Raw genomic sequence first — 24,420 nt, forward strand, 5'->3', positions numbered from 1 at the left:
AAGAAAAACGTAAAATAATTAATAATCATGGATATTTCGGCCTTTAAAATTTAATATGACGAAATTTTAAAGGCAGAAATATCCATGATTATTAATTATTTTTACATTTTTCTTTCAACTGCGAGAACTAATCACTAACTAGACGTGAATTTAAATTCTTTACTTGCCAATACTTGTTTAGTTACCCAGATTAAAGCCGAAACAAAATGTATGAAAATGGACCTTGAGGTATCGCCTTAAGTATTCTTTATAATGACTGTGTTCTGTGTTATGCCTTTTGTTAAATAATAAAAAAAAAAAAGTAAATTCGTCACGATATTTGAAAAAGGAACAGCGTTCAACCAGCCTGTATGCAACATTTTGCATCCTTTGTTACATGTGTTTGCACCTGCGTGTTAGGACGCTCTAGTATAAAAAAAGCGTGTTGTATTATTCGTGTATTTTTATTTATGTGAATATTATAATCTCACTAATAAATAAATCTTGCAAGTAAGTTTTAGTATTATGTAAAAATAATAAACCTTACATTTATCCTAATACTTCTGATACTCTATATCCATCTGAATCTCTCCTAGGCTATTTTTTAGATGTTTCGCTTCTACCGCTGTGTGAATTGCACAAACACTTTTTTCTATAAGATATTAAATTTTACGATTATGTCAGGATTATTAAAATATCGCTGTATACTAAAATAGTTGATTTATACGTAATCAGGAACTGTAGACAATATCTAGAGACAAGTTTAAATAACTACCGAAAATATTTATGTAGGATATAATACCGACACAAAAACACCGTCTTCAAATAAATCACAAATCACGTTCCGTTTCCCACATTTATATTCACCCGCGATATCTATTCACCCTAGTTTACGGTAATATACACATTTTTGTTCGAAATCCAAATTAATCCCAGTTTACGATAATATACATAATATATTTGTTCGAAATTCAAACTAGAAAATACTGACACAAAGATTTTTATTTTTTTTCTAAAAATAATTATCATGAATGAACTGCCTCGATTACTATGTTAAGTGCTACTAATTGGAAATCACTATAATGTAACTGGGTATCTTTGGATAATAAATATTGCTAGGATAATAAGTATCCTATGATGTGATAGGGGAGGGGGGGGGGTTTCTCCTTATCAGGCTCTAACTCCAGATTCCAGGCTGATGCTGAGCAGAACAATTCAATATAACTTACACTAACAATATCAAAAATAACCTAATAAGTATTAAAATTAAACTATTTTTCGGATTTTATCTCGGATTTAAAATTTTAGTTTTCTTCTGCGTAGATCGGAGCACTAACAGCTAAAATTTAAAAAGTTGTATATTTGTAAAATGTAGGTAGATATTGTAACTTTGACTTTGCGCATGAACAACACCTCAGTCCCCCGCGAGACTATGAAGGCTGCAAAGTCTTCGAAACGTCGGGAGAAAACTAAAATATTTAAACCGCGATAAAATTCGAAATATAGTTTAAATGTATGTGTAACATTCGCGTAAACATAAGAAATCATTAACCTCATAAGTAATTTATCTAGACACAAATATAAATAAGGAAGTGTAACCCATGCTAAAAAAAGAACTAAATGAGATGACATAAACAGCCTCACGTGTTACACTGATCGAGATGTTTTTATAATTAGTGTCGTAATCTTCGTCCTTGACACGATTTTATCACCGGATGTAGTTCACATTAAAGTTGAATATTTGCATAATGGAGCATCCATACCTACAGAACAAGACATCTGTTTGAAGCGAGATGAAGATTGTATTCGGCATAGTAACTGAATGTTTCAACGATTAGTTTTGAACAATGACTGATTATCTTAGATGGATTGAGCAATAGAATTCACAAATAATGATATTGAATTTGTAAGAGATCTTTAAAACAGATGATATAAAGAACGATGACTTCATTACTATTCGAACATAATTTTTGTGTTAAAATTTAGAATCTGTTTAAGAACACGAACGAATTTTAGAGTTATATAAACAGTCTAAAAAGCGATTTACGAAGAATCCCTCTAAATTAGTCATTGAAAGCAATGGAACAACTAACTTCCACTGAATAGACGGTGCAGATAAAATATTGTGAACATAAAGAAACTACTATATCCACAAGCCAGAATAAGGTCGGTATTTGAAAGGGCTGTCTTATAATATTTATTAGCTCGATTTTCGTACGCTGCACGTTTTAGTTGAATTATACGTGTAATAGTCCAAATGATCTAAGTAAGGTGGCAATTAATTTATGTCCTCGAACGTTCAGCCGCAGTAATTCATGTTGAGATCTAGATTCTTGTGATTGGATTTAAAAACTCAGTTTCACCGATTATATAATGGATATCTTTTCATAACAGTTCACGTAACAAGACACATTATTTTGGCAATAATTCGTCTGTCAAACCGGCTTCAAGATGATCTTCTTTGTTTATATTTTTTGCGGTTATTTTCGTATATTTCTGTTTCTTGTGTCTATTATTGTAATCTATACTAATATTATAAAGCTAAAGTTTATTTTTGTTTGAACATGCTAATCTCAAAAATTACTAAACCGATTTTGAATTTCTTTTCACTATTGCGAAGTTACGTAACTCCTGAGTGCTATAAGCTACTTTTTATCCCGGAAAAATATTTATTCCGGATTTTTTTTCCATTTTAGAAAAACCTATGAAGAGTCTTAGTCAAGCCTGATACACTTAACATTATTGTCTTTCTGTGATTGTCCTTGTTCCTGTTTATTTGAGATGTTTATTATAAAAGGAAAAAGAAAAGTATGTTATGTGGCCAATCCAATCAGACCCAGACCATCAGGGAATTAAGGATTTTCACTGTAAAGTTTTAGCTGTAAATCCCAATATCTCAACGGTATCCATCAGTTAACAGACAGGCAACTTTTTCCATGTTAATTTTATGGCATCCCGGAATTCAACGTTGGAGTCTTTGAATGGAAACCAGATGGATGATTTAGATTCCCGTCAGATTATATCGTGGACAAAGCGTGATGACTACCCCATTTGCCATATAAAACAAATATCTAGAATTTACAAAATGATAACAGAATAATATAGACATATTCATTTTGTCGTACATATAAGCATATTATATAGAAATTATGAATTTGCAATTAACATACCGTGAAGTCTGAAGAGACTACTTTTTTCTGATATTTTTGTTCATATTTATTGATAGTAACTAATATTCTAGAGTACTTGACAGGTAGCTGTTTTAGATAACTGTATTTTATTATTAGTTCCTACAGTGACGAGAGTCAAGATATTTATTATTGCGAATAACAACTTGGTCACCTGCTTTAATTGGGGCAACGTCCTTTCAAAAGCTTCATTGAGATGGTAAAGTAATATAATAATACATTATGAGATACTTAGTACGTATGTATTATTATTTATTTACTTTAGTTTTAAAGTTACTTCTTTTTTACATTTTATATATATCTTAAGAATAATCACCTTCTGATGGCGGAGCGCAAGACCCAAGCCACGGGTAAGGGATTGAAAGTGAAGGATCTCCTCACAATGCGTGCAGTGTCCAGCAATACTGCCTTCTTATATTATTATAATTATATCAGGTAATATTTTTATATATCTAGAAGTCTTGATTTATATTCTGTTTGTAAATTGAACTGATGATTCTATGGCTATTTCTTAAAAATATTATCTGGAATGTTTGCAACTGGTAATATAATATGTTTTATACACTAGTATCGCTCGTACTTATTACTTAAATATTTACAATTGCCACACTATTAAAATTAATTTATACAATATTACGCTTAAAAATACACAGAAATAATTATTCAAAAGACACCCTTGCACACCATGAAGCTGGCAACACTGACACGTAACGTCACAATGACTCACCACAACATATACCTGGCCACATATTTGCACTAAAAATCACTTAAATCCAAATAGGAATACTGAACCGTACGTCATTTTAATATTCCACATAGCTATGCATTTATTGGCACAATGTGTTGGTCAAAGCGATAAATCTATCGAAGTCGTAACTGCACATGAGATGTCGAGGCTCACTGCCCCTCTCTTTGGGTTGCGATATCCTACTCTTCATTTCGTAACCACACTTACATAAACAATGTCAACGATGTTCGACCAACGAGATTTTTATAAGACGACTCAGAATGACGGTTGTATATCATATTCAAATTAGGAATCCGAGGTTAATTCGTCAACAGCTTAATGCGCGATATACTTACATACTTATTAATTAAAATAACAGACTATCTGTGGATATTGTACAGAATTTAGAAGAAAGGACATTTCCTTTCTTACTTGTATTTTACTTGGTATGAATCCATAAACAATATTTCTTCTCGTATAAAAGAAACAAAACATTGGTATTTGAACCAAGTAACAATCCTTTTACATAAATAATCGTAAAAAGAAAGATATGTACTTTTTAAAATAAGCTAATTATGGCAATTCTACAGTCTCTATGTTGTCATTACAAGATATTTCTGCATCATTGACTCATAAATTTGTTTGCATTCAAATAGGAAAAAGCGTTTAAGGTTCTTTTAGGTCGAAATGAAATCAAAACAAGATTCAAAATGAAACAGAAAGTTATTGATGTTAAGTACAGAAACTTGGTCAAGGACTCAAGGTTAATTCTAAGAGGTAGAGAACTAGCCACGTACTCACTCCTTACTTTAAAACTTCAAACTGTGGACATTCATTTCATTGAACATTAATGTGAAGCTTTGAATGATTTCGGAGTACTAGGTTATCCAATAACTTAATGTCATTAACCTCGAACTGCGATAACTTTGAATTGGTTTACATGGTTATTATTTAATTTACGAATATTCTAACTTCACCTAGTGCCTAACCTGTTATACAAAATAAAACAGTTTAGTATAACAGGTTATTTTCTTGATTACGAAGTTTTGTTTGAAAATTGCATGTAGATCGAGACACTATTTTAAATCACAGATTTCAATGGCGGTATGTCTACTAAATATTCTTTAAGGCTTATATGCATTAAAGTTCTTAAGAAAAGCCATAAACCCTATAGTTAACAGTATAGGTTTATAAAATGGAAAACATAACAATACTAATGAATAGGAAGTAAATACAATTGCGTCGTTCGTTTTATTTATTGTTGATATAATGGATATAGAATACATTTAAGTCGTGCTTCGACAATAGTTAACTCTATATTGTTAGGTATACCTAGGTCAGTTAGCATATCTACGGAGGTAACGTGCTAAAGGAAAACCTTATTTAACTTCTTTTGAAGGTTTGATTATAAACCATTTTATTAAATGCAACTTATGTCAGGTTGCATTACTGTTTTTGACAGAATACACCAGTAGCATACTGATATTGTAATAATGAAGACCTCGTAAGGATATTATTGTTGTATTGTAGTTTATAACACAGCAAATGTCTATCAAATAAATAAATAGCTGTGTCTCTTCTAAAGTATGACAGTAAGCTCCTCCTAGGCTTAATTGCTCAACTGTTATCAGTCACTTCGCGTTTGTCATTATTTCCCCTAGCCGCAGAATATTCTACGTTTCTTGATCTTAGTCGTGGTTTCCATTTAAGAGAACTTAAGCGATTGTCTATTCTAGCTCGTTTGAATAGTTATCCATCACTTCAAATAACAACTAATCCTATGAACTGTATTGACAACTCGGTTTTTCTGTTGAATTATCTTATTTTTGCTTACAACTAACTTTCAGTTACCTACTCACGTCAATTATAAATATTGAGTAATTTCGGGGAGGATTATTTGCATTAAATTTGGGAAAACCTCAAATCAAATCAATTTCTCTCTTCCTCTTGAATGATCTTAAAATAGTATCAAAGTTCAACAACTGAAATATAACTAAATTTCGAGTTTCATAGCGGGTTTTATATTATAATTTTCGTTGCGAAGACTTTGCAGAATTTATGGCCATGGGGACTGAGGTGTCACAACACCTCGGCTCGGATCACCTTCAGTCACCGAACGAAACGTCGGGAGAAATATATAATATAAAAAACTGCGATCAAATCTGAAAAATTGTTTCATTTAAAAGTTCAACAAACTTCTCTGTTATGCTGAGCTAATAAATATCTTTATAATTTACTTATATTTAAAGCAGTTGGTAAACACACAAGTTACCAGTAAAATAAATAAGAGAGTTCCTTATATGCAAAGAACTTGGACAGTACCCAACATAAAAGTTCAGAAAGACCAGTTCAGAATTGGAATTAGTTGCATAAAAAGAAGAACAACTTCCTGCATTACGTATAAATGTGAAAATGTTATCAACGCAATACGAAACAAGTTAAATGTCCATCTTGGTTTCGTGATTTAACTCGCATGAATACTGCTTGAGTATATTTTGAAAGCCCAAAGCATTACATGCAAGTATAACCAAATGCATAAAACGAGGTACCCGTTATAATTTTTCGTGGCACGCATCTTGGAAGATTTATCAAACACATAAAAGTAAAAAAAATGTTTTTCTACGTAAGCTTAGATCTTGGCTTTTAAATGAAAAATATAAGGGACGCACAACTAATTAATAATAAGTTAAATAATTAGTAACCATGCAAGGGACGCAGGGGTTCAATCAAAATCTCCTTGATTAACAAGAATCTCGTAATAAAAAGTCCAAAATTCAATATGAAATACCCGAAGAAGCATTGGTATGTATACCAACCGATGTATAATTCAATTAATAGCTGTATTCAAGCATATTCACAGTCATATTAACATAAGCAAGTTAATCTAGCTTAATATATAAATAATCCTACATGCGATGAAAGTAAAATGATAACGTAACACCAAGTACATTAAGGCCAATTTTGCAGAGGTGAGTGCTCCGAGCCCGATAACGTTTGTTCGAAAGTGAAATCAAGGTCATCGCTCCACGCCCGTGCTTTTTGTTGAGACGAAACCTGGGATATGGCAAAGGTGTTAATGTTAACGTATAATAACTTTGGTTTCCCAAGATACAGGCCTTGCCTAGTTTGGGTACCCCTGGTAATTTGCGTTGTTGTTTATAATTTCCTGTAATTTTATTTATTTTTGTATATTTTAAGCTCTTATGTAAGTCTGATTTGTAATAAACTATTTTGAATTTGAATTTGAATTTGAATATGTACTTTAGCGTAACGCTGTAGTAGTATTAGGGGCCACAGGGTAAGTGCTACCGTAGTGTCTATTTCTACCACCGAGCATGCATGGTTGTGTTCATGTTTGGAAGACGTAAGTTTTGTTACTGGTGTTATGAGACTTAATATCATACATCTCAAGTGACGAGTGCAGTGAAACGCCCTGTGCCACGCAGTATATTGCAATTCAAAGTTCTGTATGGTGTTGCTACTGTTCATAATCAGTCGTATAGCTTACCAAGGAATGAGATTATCATCTTCTCATTCGGTTTGCAAAAAAAAACCGAAAAACCTAAAAGAACCTGTGGTCTTACTACAAAAGATGCTGATACCAGACAGGATGGAAGCATTTAAGCATGAAGGTGTTGACCAGGTTGGTATCACGTCAGATATAAGTATCATTTAAAGTACTTGATGCGAAATAGGGCAAGAAAACAACGTCATATTAGCAGATGAACATGGTGTTCACATTTAAACAATGTCTAGCGGTGTAAAGACGGTGAACACAATCTCATTAATATGTTATGTTTAATTTATTCTGGTCTACACAATAACTCTTAATACTTAGCACAAGTTTGTTATATTTGACGTATAGAGGTATAAAGTGAAAAATAAAAATTACCTCGCATTGTAATAGAAATAGCGTATGTGGCGAAGTAAATAAGGCCTTTAGAATTTATTAATTGGACTACACAGAAAGCTCGTTATACCATTGAAAATATTTATTTACTATTAACAGAGGTTAGCTACATCGAATTTATAACGTACGCCCATTTTTTTGTATTCTTCATCATTATTGAAACTACTGTGACAGATACAAGATCAACCAGCTAAATTGATACACATAAAAATATTCCTTTTTAAGATTTGTTTGTTTTTTTATTCCATTCTTATACGTTATCTTTGTTTGCATATTCACCCGATCAAAGACTTTTTTTACATACATATAGCACGTTTGTCTTTGGCTTTTCAAACTTGACATTGGCACAATTGTCGTATAAATGATACAGCAAAACAAAATAAATTAAATTGGATTGGAGATACATACATCCTTCAACACATCAGGGCCCTTATTCTGTATGATAGTGTAAACGCATAACGCGGCCGTGTCATGTTATCTTCGAGAAATGTGCGTGGAATGGTATTCTGTAAGCCAAATTTCTATAGTCCTAAACATGATGCGTTGTGTTACGTGCTTGTTACGCACTAAATAACGTGCGGGATAGAGAATAAGGCCCCAGTTGTCATAAGGTAAAGTTTGGTCTCGTTCAAACTTTTTGAAAAATAACAAGTAATTACTACGAACAATAAACGACTCACATTGAAACTGATTTTAACAAACTTTTGTTTGTTACTAAATTTAAGAATAACAAAACATGACTTCTAGAACAGAATAATTCTCATTATTTTGACATCACGATTTGTCTTATACAATAAAGAGTGGACTCCCAACCAAGCAAAAAATTAAGGAAACAAAAATACTAATCTATGTTATAATAACCCTCAGTACAAACCAGGATTTGCCGTTTATCATAATACTAAACACTAAACATACATTTTCCTTGACACTGAACCAAAGCGACATTGTAACAAAAATATAGCGAACAATAAACTAAGATAACAATCTTTATTGTTATTGCACACCGCGTATTGTGCACGAAAATTGTTTGCTCTCGTATACTCGTGGTACTAATTGTAACAAGCTACATTTGTATACCATTAATGCAACAGCCAGTGATACTAGGCGCTGTTTAACTATTGGGAGCGTGGCTAACTTATTCTAGCCAATCTATATCAGACATAGAGTCCATTGTTTGTTGTGGATTGAGTGACCGGTCGCTGCTAAAGTGATCGAAGGCCTAACATAAAACAATTCAAAGGCGTAAGCGATTTGAGTTTGCTTTATTTCTTATTCTTGCTTTTATAACTTACTAGATATTGCTCGCAGCTTCACCCGCGTGAACGTTTTCCCGCATAAAATCCCACTCCATATGTTCCCGGCATAAAAAGTAGCCTGTCATTTCCATCTTAAACTAATTCCATACCACATGTTGACGATGAGCCAGTACTCAACCACGTAAAGTTAAACAGGCGTTATAACAAAAATATTTATTCACATACGACGAAAACCTCTCAAGTGACAAGTACGTACATAAAAAAAACATTACATCGAGGAATCGGAATTCAAATAATTAAAACTAAAACCATATTTCACTACAAAGTATTTGCGTCGCCAACACCACATTTCTTTGAAATCATTCTGTAGTTATTGAATATATCCCGTTCAGAGAGATGCGACGGGACTGAGTTTTATATGAAAGGATTATAGTACTTTGTGGAGACTGTTTGTTTTAACTTGTTATGTAGGAGTGAATTTCACTCACGTTTTCATTCCTATATTATCATGTTTCTGATGTATTATAACTTAGAGAATGAAACAACTGACTTTCCTATTTCTCTTCATTATATTATAAAACCAGTGCTATCAATACTAGAGGTAGCTACTAATTACGTCTTATTATGGCATTGTATGCAAATAACTCGTGTGGTTATTATTTAATCAAAAATATTGAGGTATTTCCAACTAATTAAATATGGTGGCGGGAAACTTGTGAACTGTGAATCATGAAAACGAAATTACTTAGGATTTATTTCGCATGTAATTACTCATTCACTATAATAATGTGTTTATGTTTTAATTATCGGTTTTATGTACTGCTGTAACTTGATTTGCAATGCTTTGATGATTTTGCAATGTGATTCTAATTTTTTCATGAAAATGTATGCACAACGTTAGCGTTTGGCCAATAATCATTATCATCATTATCATCGCCCATCAAGTGTCTTCGGCTGAACATAGACACCCTCAAAAGTTTCCAACGTGTCGAAGCGGTTTCTAATAACCCAAACTGTTCATGAGAGCAGATTATGAGATGTAGATTTTTTCGTTTGAAAATAGAGGAATATTTTTATTGTTTGTAGGAAAAGTCGTGAGAAGCGACATAAGATCACATGTATATTAAAATAAGGCAGATTATTTTCGAATAGTTTCAATTAATCTATCTGTTACCAGTAAAATCGAAATTTGATTAACGCCACCGAAACATTTTTATCTTTAATAAGTCGGTAGGTCTCTCATACGCGAAAGCCCGGCTTGGTAGATACTACCAATGTCTATTTCTGGGACCAAGTAGCATTGTGCTACTATTTTATTCCGGTTTGAAGACCATTGTAGCCAGGGTTGTGTGTCAGGGTGACGAACGTTGTATTATGTAATAAAAAATTTTGGAAGTTTTCTCCCATGCTCGACCAAACCGCTTAAGTCCATATCTTCCACCAGTGACAACAATTCTCTACTATCGACCGATAGTGGAAGTAATTGGTCCGATCGCGGTACAACTCGTGACGTATGAGTCGATAGTGTTGCATCGATAACGATCGGTAATGGTCAGTCTCGACAATTTATTTTAATCAAACGTAGGTAAACTCAGAACAGGATTTAATTGTTACCTGCCGCCTTGAGTTCGTTGGATTAGCTTTTGGATACTTATGGTTGTATTATGAATATTACTTGCTGGTGGTAGGTCTCTCATATGTGAGGGTCCGCCTGGGTAGGTACCACCGCAATGTCAATGACTATTTCTGCCGCCAAGCAGTGTGTAGTTACTGTTGTGTTCCGGCTAGAAAGACATTGGAGCCAGTGTAACTACTGAACATAACAAGACTTAACACCTAATGTCTCAGGATGGCGAGCGCAGTGGAATACCAAACAATACTTTGTAATTCGAGATGTTAGATAGTGTTTCTACTGTTTATGGGCGGTCGTATCGCTTACCATCAGGCGAACGGCGAGCTCGACTTGTCATTCAAAGCAATAAAAAAACTAATTATCGTTGTTATTAATATTTCGTTGTAAAAAGTTTGTCACACATCTTCATGGCTAAGCAACTTTGAAGGTATTTGAAGTCCACCAACCCGGACTAGGCCAGCGTGGGGGATTAAAACTTAGATCCTCTTAGTAGAGGCCAGTTTCCAGCAGTAGGATTACATATATAATAGGATTGATATTAAATTATCAAAATGACATAGGCCTACTATGTCAAATGATTAAGGCTGCAAGTATTTATTCAAACGAGGAAAACAAGAAAAGAATTATGAAGTAAATATGCTGGGTATGTTGTCTCCATTTCATATGTTGCGGTTAGTGAATAATGCTTTTTTTGTGGAAGAGATATAAATAAATTAGTTTGATCTGCCTCGGTACCCTTCGCTACGTCAAATGTTTATATCTGGATTCTGTACCATTTTATATGTTTTATTTATACAATTTAAGTGAAGAGGTGTTAATTGTGAAAAAATCCTAATCATACAAACCATGTCTAGTCATATAAAATCATAAATCGTATTATATTATTTGTTGGTTACCGCTAACATATTTGTATTGTTATGGCATTATTTTTTTAACTCTTAACTCAACTTTTTGCCTTAAAACTATAGACTAACGTCCATCTTTGGTACATACATATACTAACATTAACTTAATAATCACTAAGTATTCTATTATGAAAGAGATTAATGTGTCTCAAAACTGATAAAGAATAGCTTATTTATTAATAATGCTTCCCGTATCGTCTATGTTAAAAGAATGTGAAATAAATTAGTTACCTGGTCCAGGAACTTCGTCATAGTAATCGTCGTCATCGTAGTCGAGTACTGCGTGCAGCTGCGTTTTGCCACCAGAGCCACCTCCTGTCTCCACTTTAGTAAACCCACGAGGCCTGTCCGGTGGCGGCTGCCCACTATTATCACTACCAGACTTTGCCCCTTCAGTGGACGGTCTGGCGGGTGCATTCACGGGTGTCGTCGATGGTCTATTTAGAAAATTGAAGTTATTTACGTTTTGGTTCGAACTCCCATCGAACCTTCGACTAGAAGAAGGGCTCGGCGTCGACGCCGGTGGATACGAATCCGCGTATCCCGGATTATAGGACGGGTGCTGCGAGTTCGGGCCTAACCGTCTCTGTTCATAATCATAATCTCCACTAGGATCGTGAACGTACTGTCCGGTATTGTCGTACTGCGTGTTCACTTCTTGAACTCGTTGGTTTTCTATCTGTATGTCAAGTCTTGCATTCTGCTGGTATAACTGAGTGTGTAATTGAGACGCGTACGGATTATTGGGGACAGTGTTTGAATACCGTGAGTATTGGTTAAGCGGAGGAAGATATGTTGTACCCGCACGTTTTCTTAACTTCGATCTGCGTTGATTGGAAGGTGGGGCAAAGGGTTCGTTGCCGGGCTCTCGTGGGACTGAATCCGGCTGTTGCTCCTCCGGCGAGTACAGCAAATCATCGAGATCAACACGCAGAGGCGCCGGGGTCGTGGCGACCACCGCCGGCGTCGCACCGCCGACCGCAGCGAGCGTAAAGTTCGTCAAAGCCATTGCCTATTCACTCGACATTGGCGCGAAATGTCAACTCGCTATGTCAATACGACAGCCGAGACGGTGTTACTGGCTCGCTTGCATAACAGCGTGCGCGGCATGGGATCTACATCGGAGCGCTTCTGAGAACGAGCGTAGTGGCACACTGCGTTGACACTTCACAATGGCACGCAACGAACACTTATCTGAAACAATGAAACGAGTACATTTAGCGTCGAGAATGCTGTAAAAAGTATAAATTCGTATGTGTCGAAACTGAACCAGTTGTGTTGCATTGTGTGGCGTCTTTTATGGTTGGATTTCCCCCCGTTTCGTGATATCCTTGCCACTTTACAAATGGCATCGATTTGAAAGGCGAATCGTGATTTTGTTCGACAGACGACTCGGCTCGTTTTGGTTTTAAAATAGGGAAAATCCAACGTACCAGGCACTAGCACCTTAGACGTTTATCTTGATTGTAGATTGCATTGTTATATTAAAATTAGTTTTTAAAAAAACAATAAGAACGTATTTGTACTAAACTTGTATTATTTTTTCTTGTACTTTTGGTTATAAATAACGGTTTAAGAAGTTAATTTAAATATCAGTAAATGTAATAATCGTGGATCAATTTAGAGACATCACGGTGTAGTTTAATGCACAAACTGTTTGTCCCTTCACTGCATGAAATTCTAGGAATTGTGAACGGTGAATGAATCATAGCCCAATAATATGTTTTTAATGAGAATTTATGCAAATTCTGTGACCTAAATTGGAGTTACTGGTATGAAATAGGTTTGTTATTGAGCAAATTACGTGTACTTATTACAATAACTTGTAGAGTTTTATGAGACTGTATAAATCCCGATTGACACGGGTTATTTAACATTTATCGAATAAATTGCCTTTTATTCTTAACCCTACGAAGCAACTTCAATCAATTGTAGTCAGAATAAGTTAGTAACAAAAACTTTTAATTTGATTAAACTATCAGACGTAGTCAGGATCAAATCAAAATCAATAAATCGCGAAATAAGAGCAATATGACATCACTCAAAACAAGCCCGAAGTACATTTTCATTGCTTCGACCTCGATAAAATTCCAAGTACAGATTTACAGTCGTATTAAAATTTTGACATTTACCAATAGAAAAATAACGTAGTTGCACCGTCAATAGTAAGGAATGCAGACAGCAATGATGATTCAGATGTGTAACGAGAAATAGTGTTCATATCCAATAATCGCTATCAGTTTCGACGCAAGGATCCTTAACACGCTGTTATTGTGAACGCATGCGCAATTATACTGAATTTATTGGACATGATAATTTTAGTACTACAATTATTAAGGAAATATATTTCTGCGTTTTATAAATGTTTTTCGATACTTGGGAAATGAAGGAATCAATATACCTAAACTTTTCTGTTAAATCGGTTATATTCCAATTCGGTGTAGACAAAAGCAAGGACGCTGGGTTTCATTGTAAAATTTGAGTTATTTCTAGATGAACAACCAGATTACGGGGAGTTAGAACTTGTCAAATAGAATTTAGCAGAGGATCTGTCTACTGCTTTATTATATTCTACTAGATAGCATCTCTGTAAAGTCTACTTTACAGAGGCGACGGGTAGATATTACCCGATTCCTGCCGACTTCATTATCGTAATTTATGTAAAATCTTATCATCAGAACGATTTGTATACCGCATTTATGGATATTAGTGCCCATATTTAGTGTCGGGTTATCTTTCAGAAAATTTCACCCTTCGCCACTGGAAACTAGACATACGTAATTAACAAGATTATGTGCCTTTGATTATAATGTATTGACGCTAATTCCTGTTGGAAGACTTAAATACCATTTTACTAATAAACTAAAAACGGCAAGAAAATAAAAACAGTCAGTATTTGCGTATCATGCACTTTACTTCCAAAATCGTTTATTGGCTCCATATCAACGAAGAAATCGAATCAAAACTTATTCGGTGTAGATTTTCCCTGGAATAAAAGGTGACCCTTTCGGAAAGTTTCACCCTACGCCAGTATTACTTTATACAAACATCGATGCTCAATTCCAAACCAATGTCATCTTTGATATTATCTAACCTTTACTTTACGATGCTAGTACAATTATGATGTGACATTTTGGCATAAATTCGGCGCGGCCCCGTCTAAGCACGTTTGGTAAGCTATCGTCAAAGAACATCTGGATCACGACACTTGCATCGTGGGAAAGAAGCGTGCTACTTGCATCGACATGAGAATCGAGAGTTGAGACTAATTGGTGAACGCCTGTTCTTACGCAAGCCGTATTGATATTGAAATGTGCGGTTCACACATGATCAGTTTTGACTGATGGTTGTATTGTTTGACTGGATGTAGCTGAAGTTATAGTTTTTCGATGAATGAAATATTTCTAGGCTAGTTAGTTTGATTGTGTGGATGCAGTTGTTGTAGTTGTAATTGCAGTTTTAGACACATATTTAATCCTGATGAAAACATTGGAACAAGGTACGCTAGGTGTTAAAACCCGCTATAACAGCCCACGTAAGTGTGTCGCGTTCCTGGATCAACCTGTGTGTGTTCGGTTCCATCAGCCCGGCATAATTGTGTCGACTGCCGAGGAGTGACCATCTCTCGTCAGTCGACCTTCTATTGGACCCCACTCCACTTACCATCAGGTGCAGTGCAGTCATTATGCCGCGATCTAATAAAAAATGTCCAGTCTTTTCGGCTGTTTATTTTTTTTTATCCCTATGACTGTTTTTATTTTTGATATTGTAAATAAACTTGAAAGGTTACCTGACCGTGTGTAGTACTCTAAAGTTTATAAAAAAATATGTATTTAACGCTCGATTGTAGTTAATCCAATATAAAATTTTGTATACTTACGCAAAGTCATTTATGTATTTGCGTAACAATTTCTTTACATTGTTGGTGTTGGATTTTATATGTCAACATACCGTCGAATAATACACGTATTTTTAGCCAGATGTATGCAGTTCGCGTATTAAAGCATAACATATTTTGCCTATAATATTTGGAGAAGTATTTGCTCCAAATTAAATAATATTTTTTGGATAGAAAACTACGTACTTTTTCCAATTTTTATTTTATCTTACTAATATTAGAAAAGCGATAGTTTGTAAAAATGTTTGAAAATTTGTATGTTTGTAAGAAGTAAACTCAGAAACACCTAAACGGATTGGAATGAAATTTGGCACACACAAAGACTATGTCCTGGATTAGCCCATAGACTGTTTTATCGCGTTTACTTCTCTCATTGTAAATATATAATAGATGGTTCTGGCATCGTAGACAACGCTTTGGATAATTACAATGATATAAGGGCTTTTATCACTGTAGCGGGAAAGTATTGACGCGAGCAAAGCCGCGTGCAATATCTAGTCATATTATATTATTTTATTCCATTCTATTAGACTGCAAACGATTAGTAAGTTATCCCGGCAAAGATTGCCTAAGTATGACAGTCTAACTTTCGCATTTATCATAATTTAATGTAATGTACACGTAATTTATAACGTCATTCTCACAATTATTATTGTTAGAAGCAAACATTGTCAAGCTGTGGGTAATATATTTAAATTAAATACACTTCGTTGACAAGTAACACTGACATTTAATATAGTTGACGATCACTTGAGGTTCAAGCCTACGTAAATGGTTAACAAGATAAAAATTGAAGAAGCACTTCAAGAGTTATTTAACGTGGCAAACGAGTTTATAGATAGTAAGTAGCCATTGCGGCCCATACACACCCACAAACACAAAATATGCGTGGCCGGCATCATACAAAGTACAGTTTCACGTTAAGTCTTATAACGCTTTGGAATAACATGAAGCCTAATTACAATCAAAGCAAAAGACAGTCTTATATGTCTTATCTTTTAGGTCTTTCGCATATCTCAGTCTGCAGATTTCACTCCAATGTTTCAAGGAATTGAGCGCAGTGAAGTCACGCAATTTGTAATTCAAAGTTCGTACGATGGAGTTACTGGCTATGAGGAGTCTGCAGCCTTGTGTTTACCATCAGGCAAATGGCTTGATCGTTTCATCAAATAATGCACTCTTTCATGTACGAGAAACCTTTCCACACGTTGCAACTCGATCATTTAGAACTAGTTTTGCCAAAATGTACCAACCCACGAGTTATTCAAAAATAAGTTATTCATATAATCACACAATTCATTCAAGTGTAATACTTTACTGTTCAGCGAAATACGCAATTTTTTTTTCTAATACAAAAAAGTATGTGTACCAATCCGCACATTTTTATACACAGATAAATACAGCTGTAACGAATAACAATCTACAAGTGTTTAAAGTAGTTAGAACATTTCGGCATAAATAATAATATCAGCCTTGTATTATACAGTACCATTGCAGGGAACGGGCCTTCTCTACTACTGAGAGGGATTAGACCTTAGTCCACCACGCTGGCCTAGTGAGGATTGGTAGACTTCATAGACCCTCAAAATTCCTATTCTCATGTATGCAGGTTTACTGACGATATTTTCCTTCACCGTTAAAGCAACAGATAATTCACAAAGAATACACACAATCTTCAGGAGTACGAGGTTTCCCCTAGGTTCTGAAGCTGTGGAAAATTGTCTCAGCAGTCCGTTCTACAACCATTACTATCACCGCATTTTGGCATAACTCGGTCAAATTAAAGAGCATCTTACTCTTAACTTTATACTACTTGTAACAAGGGACAATTGAACTACTTTAATAATATATAATCCGTACGTCTGTACCAATACGAATCCGCAGTCGACCTTGCCCGTATAATTCGAGTACATTGGAATGCAAGTGACCGTGAATGTAAAAGTCGATACATTTTTTTACTAATACATTATCGATAAGTAGCCATCGTATGTTCGTTCCTGAATCAAATTTGGTTATTCCAATACGCTGTCCAGGAGTTGTATATACCAATTTATGGATATAGATAAGTATTACCGGCCATGTTTGATCTTTAGACTGTAGAGCGATAACATCAATACATTATACAATGTTAATCATTTATTGCATTGCACAAAACCTAGTAAAAAAAGGAGCAGTAATCTGCCAGAGTACTAAGAGTTCAGGATTATGAAGTTCTTACATTATATTTGCACAACATTCCAAACAAATCTCTAACTCTCATATCAATAAATGTCATTTTTCCAATTCTATTCATGATTTTATCAACTATCAAAACAACCGGAAAGGTTTGCTAAAGTAATAAACACGCTACCAATCATTACAAGTATGATTTATTTCGTGACATAATGAGAACTGGTATAACTCGTATTAAAAGTCCGAGATTATCATAACAAAGCTAATAACAACCTTTTATTGTTTAAAGGCCTTCAGGTACTCCTAAAGTATAGTTTAATCCGACAATTGGCATTCGAAAGACACGTATCCATTCGTACCATGTACTTTATGATGATTTTAAAAGTCAATTCCCCGTTCAGTTGTTTGATTTTTTTAAAATTCTATTTGAGGAATGATCTATGACGGACACTCACACTACGAAAGAACATGTAGGATTGCTGATCTATCAGGAAAGAATGAATTTTGAGAGGAGATCGATTAATTTGGCTTACTGAATAATTTCGAATTCTAAATACAAGTTGACAGAAAATGGTTAAAATTCATTGATAAATATGAAAATGTATGCTAAACCGCATTTGGAGAAACAATCAAAGATAGCGCGATTGTTCATGCATATTTTTAAACATAATATAAATACACGAAACTATGACTCAAAATCTAGTTTATGTATTAATAAACTCATTAGTGTTAAAGTTAGTTTATAAAGTCAAGGACTAGTGCAATACAAATACAATAGTTTACCAAATTAAACAACTGTTTAAGTATATTTACATAATTGCATTATTCATCAGAACACCTGGCACATTTTTTAGTAAAATCACGTGAATACTGTATTTTAACCTGATTTGTTATTGTCCTTTGTTTGCCGCGTACTTGGATAGTTAATTGAATCAAGTATTGAAACATTTTGTAGGACGTGATTCATCTTTCATTCATTTTTGCTTCAAATGTTTATATTATACAGCCCTCACACCCACCACTGCAACTCTTGAAACCCAAGATCAATAGTACCACGCATTTTAAGACTTCATCTATAGCAAGGATTCACGGTCGAGTAGATTTTAAGAGATGCGAAATTTCTACAATAGATTTGGATGTTGCGTTTCCTGCTTTGCTGTCTAGAAAATAAGGTGCTATGACCGAGCAATGCTATGGATATGTAAATCATTTGTTAGGATATTTAAAAGTATTGATAAACATGATGAAATGACCAGATACGTTATACAAAGTACCTCAATTGCCTTTGTTATCTGTCCTCAACTTAGTGGTAGGATATATTTTATATCCGCCCGGATAGCAACTACCGTACACAAGGTGTTAAAACTCACCATAGTGTCCCGTGTAAGTGTAACGTGTTCTGGGATCAGCCTGTACATAATCGGTTACAACAGACCGGCATAATTGTACTGATTGTCGAGGGGTAATCATCTCTCGTCAGGCAATACTTCATTGGACTCCGCTTCGCTTCCTATCGGATGTAATGGCATCACATTGTCGTGATCGTATCAGAAAAGGCCCCGGGAAAAACAATTGTGGGCAAAATAATCCGAAAATCCCAGTAAAGTTTCCCGAGGTGAGAATCTAACCCATTAAATCCTAATCTTCAGCCCATATACAGCTACCAGAGCAAGGAGAGAACGTTTTCTAGACTGATTCTAAATAAACGATAACCATGCTTTGAAGGTATCCACCCACATAGTAATATAGTGTTATGACCATGTCGTCTGACGTGACTATTATGCTGATTTACACTTTAAACAATAGAATTTTTGTTATTTACATTTAAAACTTCAAATGATATGGTAAAAAAAACCATAAGAGTTATGATTTATAATATTATACAACCAACTATGGATATAATTGTCAATTTTATGCTCAAAATTTCCTTTTTATCGTAGACGAGAATATATCCAGTGTCATATTTTATATTACTTAAGTTAAAAGCATGTGGGTTATCTGTTTCATGTTAACGGTTGCAGATTTATAATAGTGATATCTAGCGGCAATTTCTTGTACTACTTCTCTACTGATAGATGTAATACTTTATTAGGTAGGTTTTTAACTATTAATTTTTAATTATACATGTTTTTCTTTACAAATTATTTTTCATTTCAAAGTATAAGTACCCGAACTTGAACAGTGGATGCAAGCGAAAGTAGAATAAAACAAATGTTATAATAATGGTCAATTTTCATAATATCTAAAAGTTTATATACTTATCTATATGTTACTGCGAATGATATGAAAATAAACTGATTTGTAAAAACTGCATTCAAATTTGTTGAAATGAGGAAGTAGTTCATATTTCAAATACTCCTATGTTAAAGAGTGGGCAAGTAGGTAGTGAATATATCGCTCCGTCTCATTCTCGCACGCCTTATAATTCCCGATGATGTCACGTGCGCGCATTAAGCCTTTTTTCTCGTTTTTGACATTTGCCCCATCTAACCAAATTTACAGACTTATAACTTGTTGATTTTTCACCGAATATGACCCATCTTTATGTATAAGAATTTACATAAGATAAATATTTCATCAATGCAAAGAACAAAAGATAGGAATACTCTATTCAAATAAATTAACTGAGATCGAAGTAACGGACTTATACGTATTGATAAAATATCAGTTGTAATTGTAGCATATGTAATGGATAATGGAGTGCTAACGAACTTCTAATCTGGAATCAAAGTTGATTTTTCAGACAGAATCGCGTTTGAGGTCAAGTTACCTAAATACATCTGAGTAAGGAATCCAATGAGTTTTATTGCACGCATCGGACACAGTTCGGACAACGATGACGAAATCCGGAGGGATTTCCCAACATTAAAAAATAAAATAATAACTCCGTGGGTACAGTGATAGGTGAGGCTGCTCGCCATCTTAAGATACCGTCAACTTATGCTAAAAGTTCAACGTATACTTATTATATACAAAACGAAAAAATTAACTTTTATTAGCTTCATATCACCTACATGACGTTATAGCTATTTCGACGTTATGACATCATATCTATGATAAATATTATTCAATGATTGTTAACGCTAATCCGAAAATCGTTCAATATTGTGTCAGGTTATTAACAAGAAGCTAGATATACAACTGTTTTGTGATAACATGTGCTAAATATTCATACGTCAATGGGATTTATATTAAAGGAACTACGTGAATATTTTCACTTTCTTATAGCCCTGATTCTAAGCGTTAATTTGTCAAGCGAAAGTAAATTTAATGAGCAAAGGTAGTCTTACTAATACATATTTTTTGTATTTATACTATATTCTTACTAATATATTTTAAATCCAAAAAAATGGGAAAATTAAGGGTTGGTTTTAAAAAATAAGCGCTGTAACTGCTCAACAGGTTATGATTAAATTTGATACACAGATAGACTATGTTCTGAATAACATACAGGATAGAATTTTTTAAGACCGAAGAACATTCAGAGCACATCTATTCTGGAAAAGTTTATTCGAGCGGACAAAGCCGCGAACAACGCCTAGTCTTACTAATAATATAGTCTTAAAACAAATGCGAAAGTTTGTGAAAATGTTTGTTTGTTTGTAAGAAGTAAACTCAGAAACAGCTGAACGGATTGGGATGAAATTTGGCATACACATAGACCATATCCTGCTTTAGCACATTGACTACTTTTTATCCTGGGAATTGGGTAACGATGGAACAAAACTAACTATTAAAAATATTTTTTCATACAGATGGCGCTGGCATCATACCTACGTCACAATGAATCGGTAGAGTTGAATTTAAGACCTTTTGTAGTGGGAAGGGCTTGTTACAACATCAAATTAATAATAAAGGAAGTAATCAATTGCTCAGTAATTAAAACTAGAATTTTGTATCTCTTCAATTATTCGATATTAAAATCATGTGGCATTCATGATTGATACATTAAAATAGCTATAAATTGATGTTTCCACACGATTGTGATACTTAGATTGACCCGGTTATGTCAGTCAAACGTATTGCATCATGATACGAAGAGTCACTGTGATACAATTTTTAATGTGGAATATTTTTGTGGACGCGAATGTTAGACATTAAAATTAAACTACTTACCCCAGGCTTTATGGTCCCCCCCGTGACCATGAAGGCTGCGAGGTCTTCGAAACGTCGGGAGAAAAGTAAAATATAAAAAACCGCGATAAAATCCGAAAAAGTAGTTTAATTTTAGAATGATTACTGTGATCCATTTTCGAATATGGAATATCTCTTATGTGCATGAGTAAATTCTTAACGTACTAAAAGTATTTTTGACCCGGATGTAGCTGGTTCCAAGTCATAGGCGATATTGGCAATAGTACAGCTCTAAGGTATATGTGAGATATGGAAAAGCATGGGGTTTCGATAAGTATATTTGTAATATTGTACTCCCAGCACTAGAAATTTAAATTTATATTTAAACTGTTCTATTCTATTGCATTGAGTTATCATCATCAGCTTAAGTCTATTACTGGACATAATCCTCCCTAAAGATGTCCAAACCTGTCAAGAGCAGCTCGTCAAAACCCAACATATTCCTACGACTTTTGTCAAGTCGGATTTTTTATCCGTGCACGGTAAAGTGACTCCTCTGCATCTGATGGTACGTGGAGTGTGGTCCAATAGAATGTCGACTGACGAGAGATGATTACCCCTCGACAGTCGACACGAGAATGCCGGCCTGTTGGAACCGGATAATCACAGGCTGAACCCGGAACGCGACACACTTACGTGCCACTATGGCGGGCTTTAACATCTAGTGTACGGTGGTCGCTATCAAAGCGGATATAAAATAAAACACATTGCGGACTATGTGCTCTTTGCCACTTTAGTTTACTAAACCGCGTCAACCAGAGGGAAAACCTTGGTCATTGAAAGTCCATCGACATTACTACTTGTTCCCTTTAAACTTTAAAAATATCAACAATTTTATAATTTAATATTCATTTAAAGAGATTCTCGATCACACCTTTAAAAGAAGGCCATATACGTTAAAGTTCACAATGCTAAACGGATATTCAAGAGCCATTTCGTTTTCTTTATTGCTCTGAATGACGAGACGAGCTTGCCGTTTGCCTGATGGTAAGCGATACGGCCGCCCATAAACAGTAGAAACGCCATCCAACACCTTGAAATACAAAGTATTGTTTGGTATTCCACTGCGCTCGCCATCCTGAGACATGAGACGTTAAGTCTTATTATGTCCAGTTACATTGCCTACAATTTCGCTACGTTGCTAGCAAGCAATCGACTCTACATTACCACAATATAAAGCCGCGTTTCCATTGTGCAAGCCCTCATAGGTGTTAACGTCGTGTGTTCAAGATGTAACCACCTGCATTAAAGTAACAACTGGGATGTATATGTCTCCTCTACTCAAGGTGCTTGTAATTTGCATCTTGCAAACAGACTATGTCCCTGTAAATGCGGCTTTACAGTACCCAGTTTCCACGAATCCCCGATAACACAACTGTCAACGCAATGACAAGGTTACCCGGAAAAATTGTGTTGTAACGATGTATGTATTATTCTCCTCCTATTAAAACTTGTTTTAATTGCTGGCGGACTTTCGATTTAAGGCCGATGATAAGAAAAAAATGTGTAATATTTCCGGGTTGTGCCAAAGCTGTCAGTGTCCTGTCGCACGCAACAATTCCAAGTATCACGACATTCGCTAATGACATTCAAATTGTAGTGATTATATTGATTGACTTTTAGGATTTAATTAGTTTGGAAAGCACGTGGCTTATGTTAATGGAATTTTATGTAAGAGTTAACACATAATTTTCAATTGATTTGAATAATTAGATAATCTTATGTTAATATAAGTTTTGTTGCATCATATTTCCTACAGTTACCTCGATGCAGGTTTCCTACAGCTAATTAATACCGATGGCCTTGTTTACTCATCTTCTTTATTGTAACCAAAAATAATATAGGAATAAAATTAAATTTAAATACGGCATAAAAACTTTGGTTTTAAATAGGCATTCTCCTATATGTAAATCTATATTTCACAACTTTTATAGATCCCATGTAGTGACGTAGTACATGTTCTTGCCGCTTGGGACAGAGCATAAATTTGCCGCTCTGGCCAGATCCATAATTATGCCGTGTAAAGGCACCGGGAAACATAAAAAAATGATTAAGACATAAGTGTCACCAGTGCGCCCCCTAACCACTGGTACATGCAACTAAAATAAAAAGCCCTTCTAAAAGCTCCCCACTGCAAACTACGGCATGCCACTAATCCCATAACAGAACATAATTCCAAACAACAATATTGGATAAGACCCAAGATAAATATTATAAAAAAAATGAACGTTTAAATAAATAAATTTTTTCCTCGCTTATATTTTGCATTTGATTTATCAGCATAGAATAGAAAATGAGCACTAAATTGAGCAATTTACGATGAGATATGAAAAATATTTCTCGATATTTTAGATATTGGATGTTCAATTTCAGACTGGGTGTGACTATTTATGCAACATATTAAATATAATAAATTTACCAAATGAAGTAGTTTGTAATATGATACACAATTTGCTAACGGAAAATAAATGAATAATAATTAAAAGCTAAACCAATCATCATGAAATATGAGAAAATAAGGTATTCATTTAACCAGCTTAAAATTTCATATGTAAATTCTTTTGGTGCAACTATTTGCTAAGAATTTATTTTTTATTTCATACAGAACAGCAGACGAA

General features: G+C 34.5%; 1 protein-coding gene across 1 annotated transcript in view; it reads right to left on the reverse strand.

Annotated features, from left to right (window-relative positions):
- The window catches only part of LOC115442697 (protein spaetzle 3), a 47,280-nt gene that overhangs the window by 18,987 nt on the left and 3,873 nt on the right, over positions 1-24,420 (reverse strand). The window contains exon 2 of the mRNA XM_030167830.2: positions 11,830-12,792. Within this exon, the coding sequence (XP_030023690.1) occupies positions 11,830-12,607 (778 nt within the window). The 5' untranslated portion in view covers positions 12,608-12,792. The remainder of the gene's footprint in view (positions 1-11,829; positions 12,793-24,420) is intronic.

This window comes from Manduca sexta, chromosome 10, assembly GCF_014839805.1.
Source record: "Manduca sexta isolate Smith_Timp_Sample1 chromosome 10, JHU_Msex_v1.0, whole genome shotgun sequence".
Lineage (NCBI taxonomy): Eukaryota > Metazoa > Arthropoda > Insecta > Lepidoptera > Sphingidae > Manduca > Manduca sexta.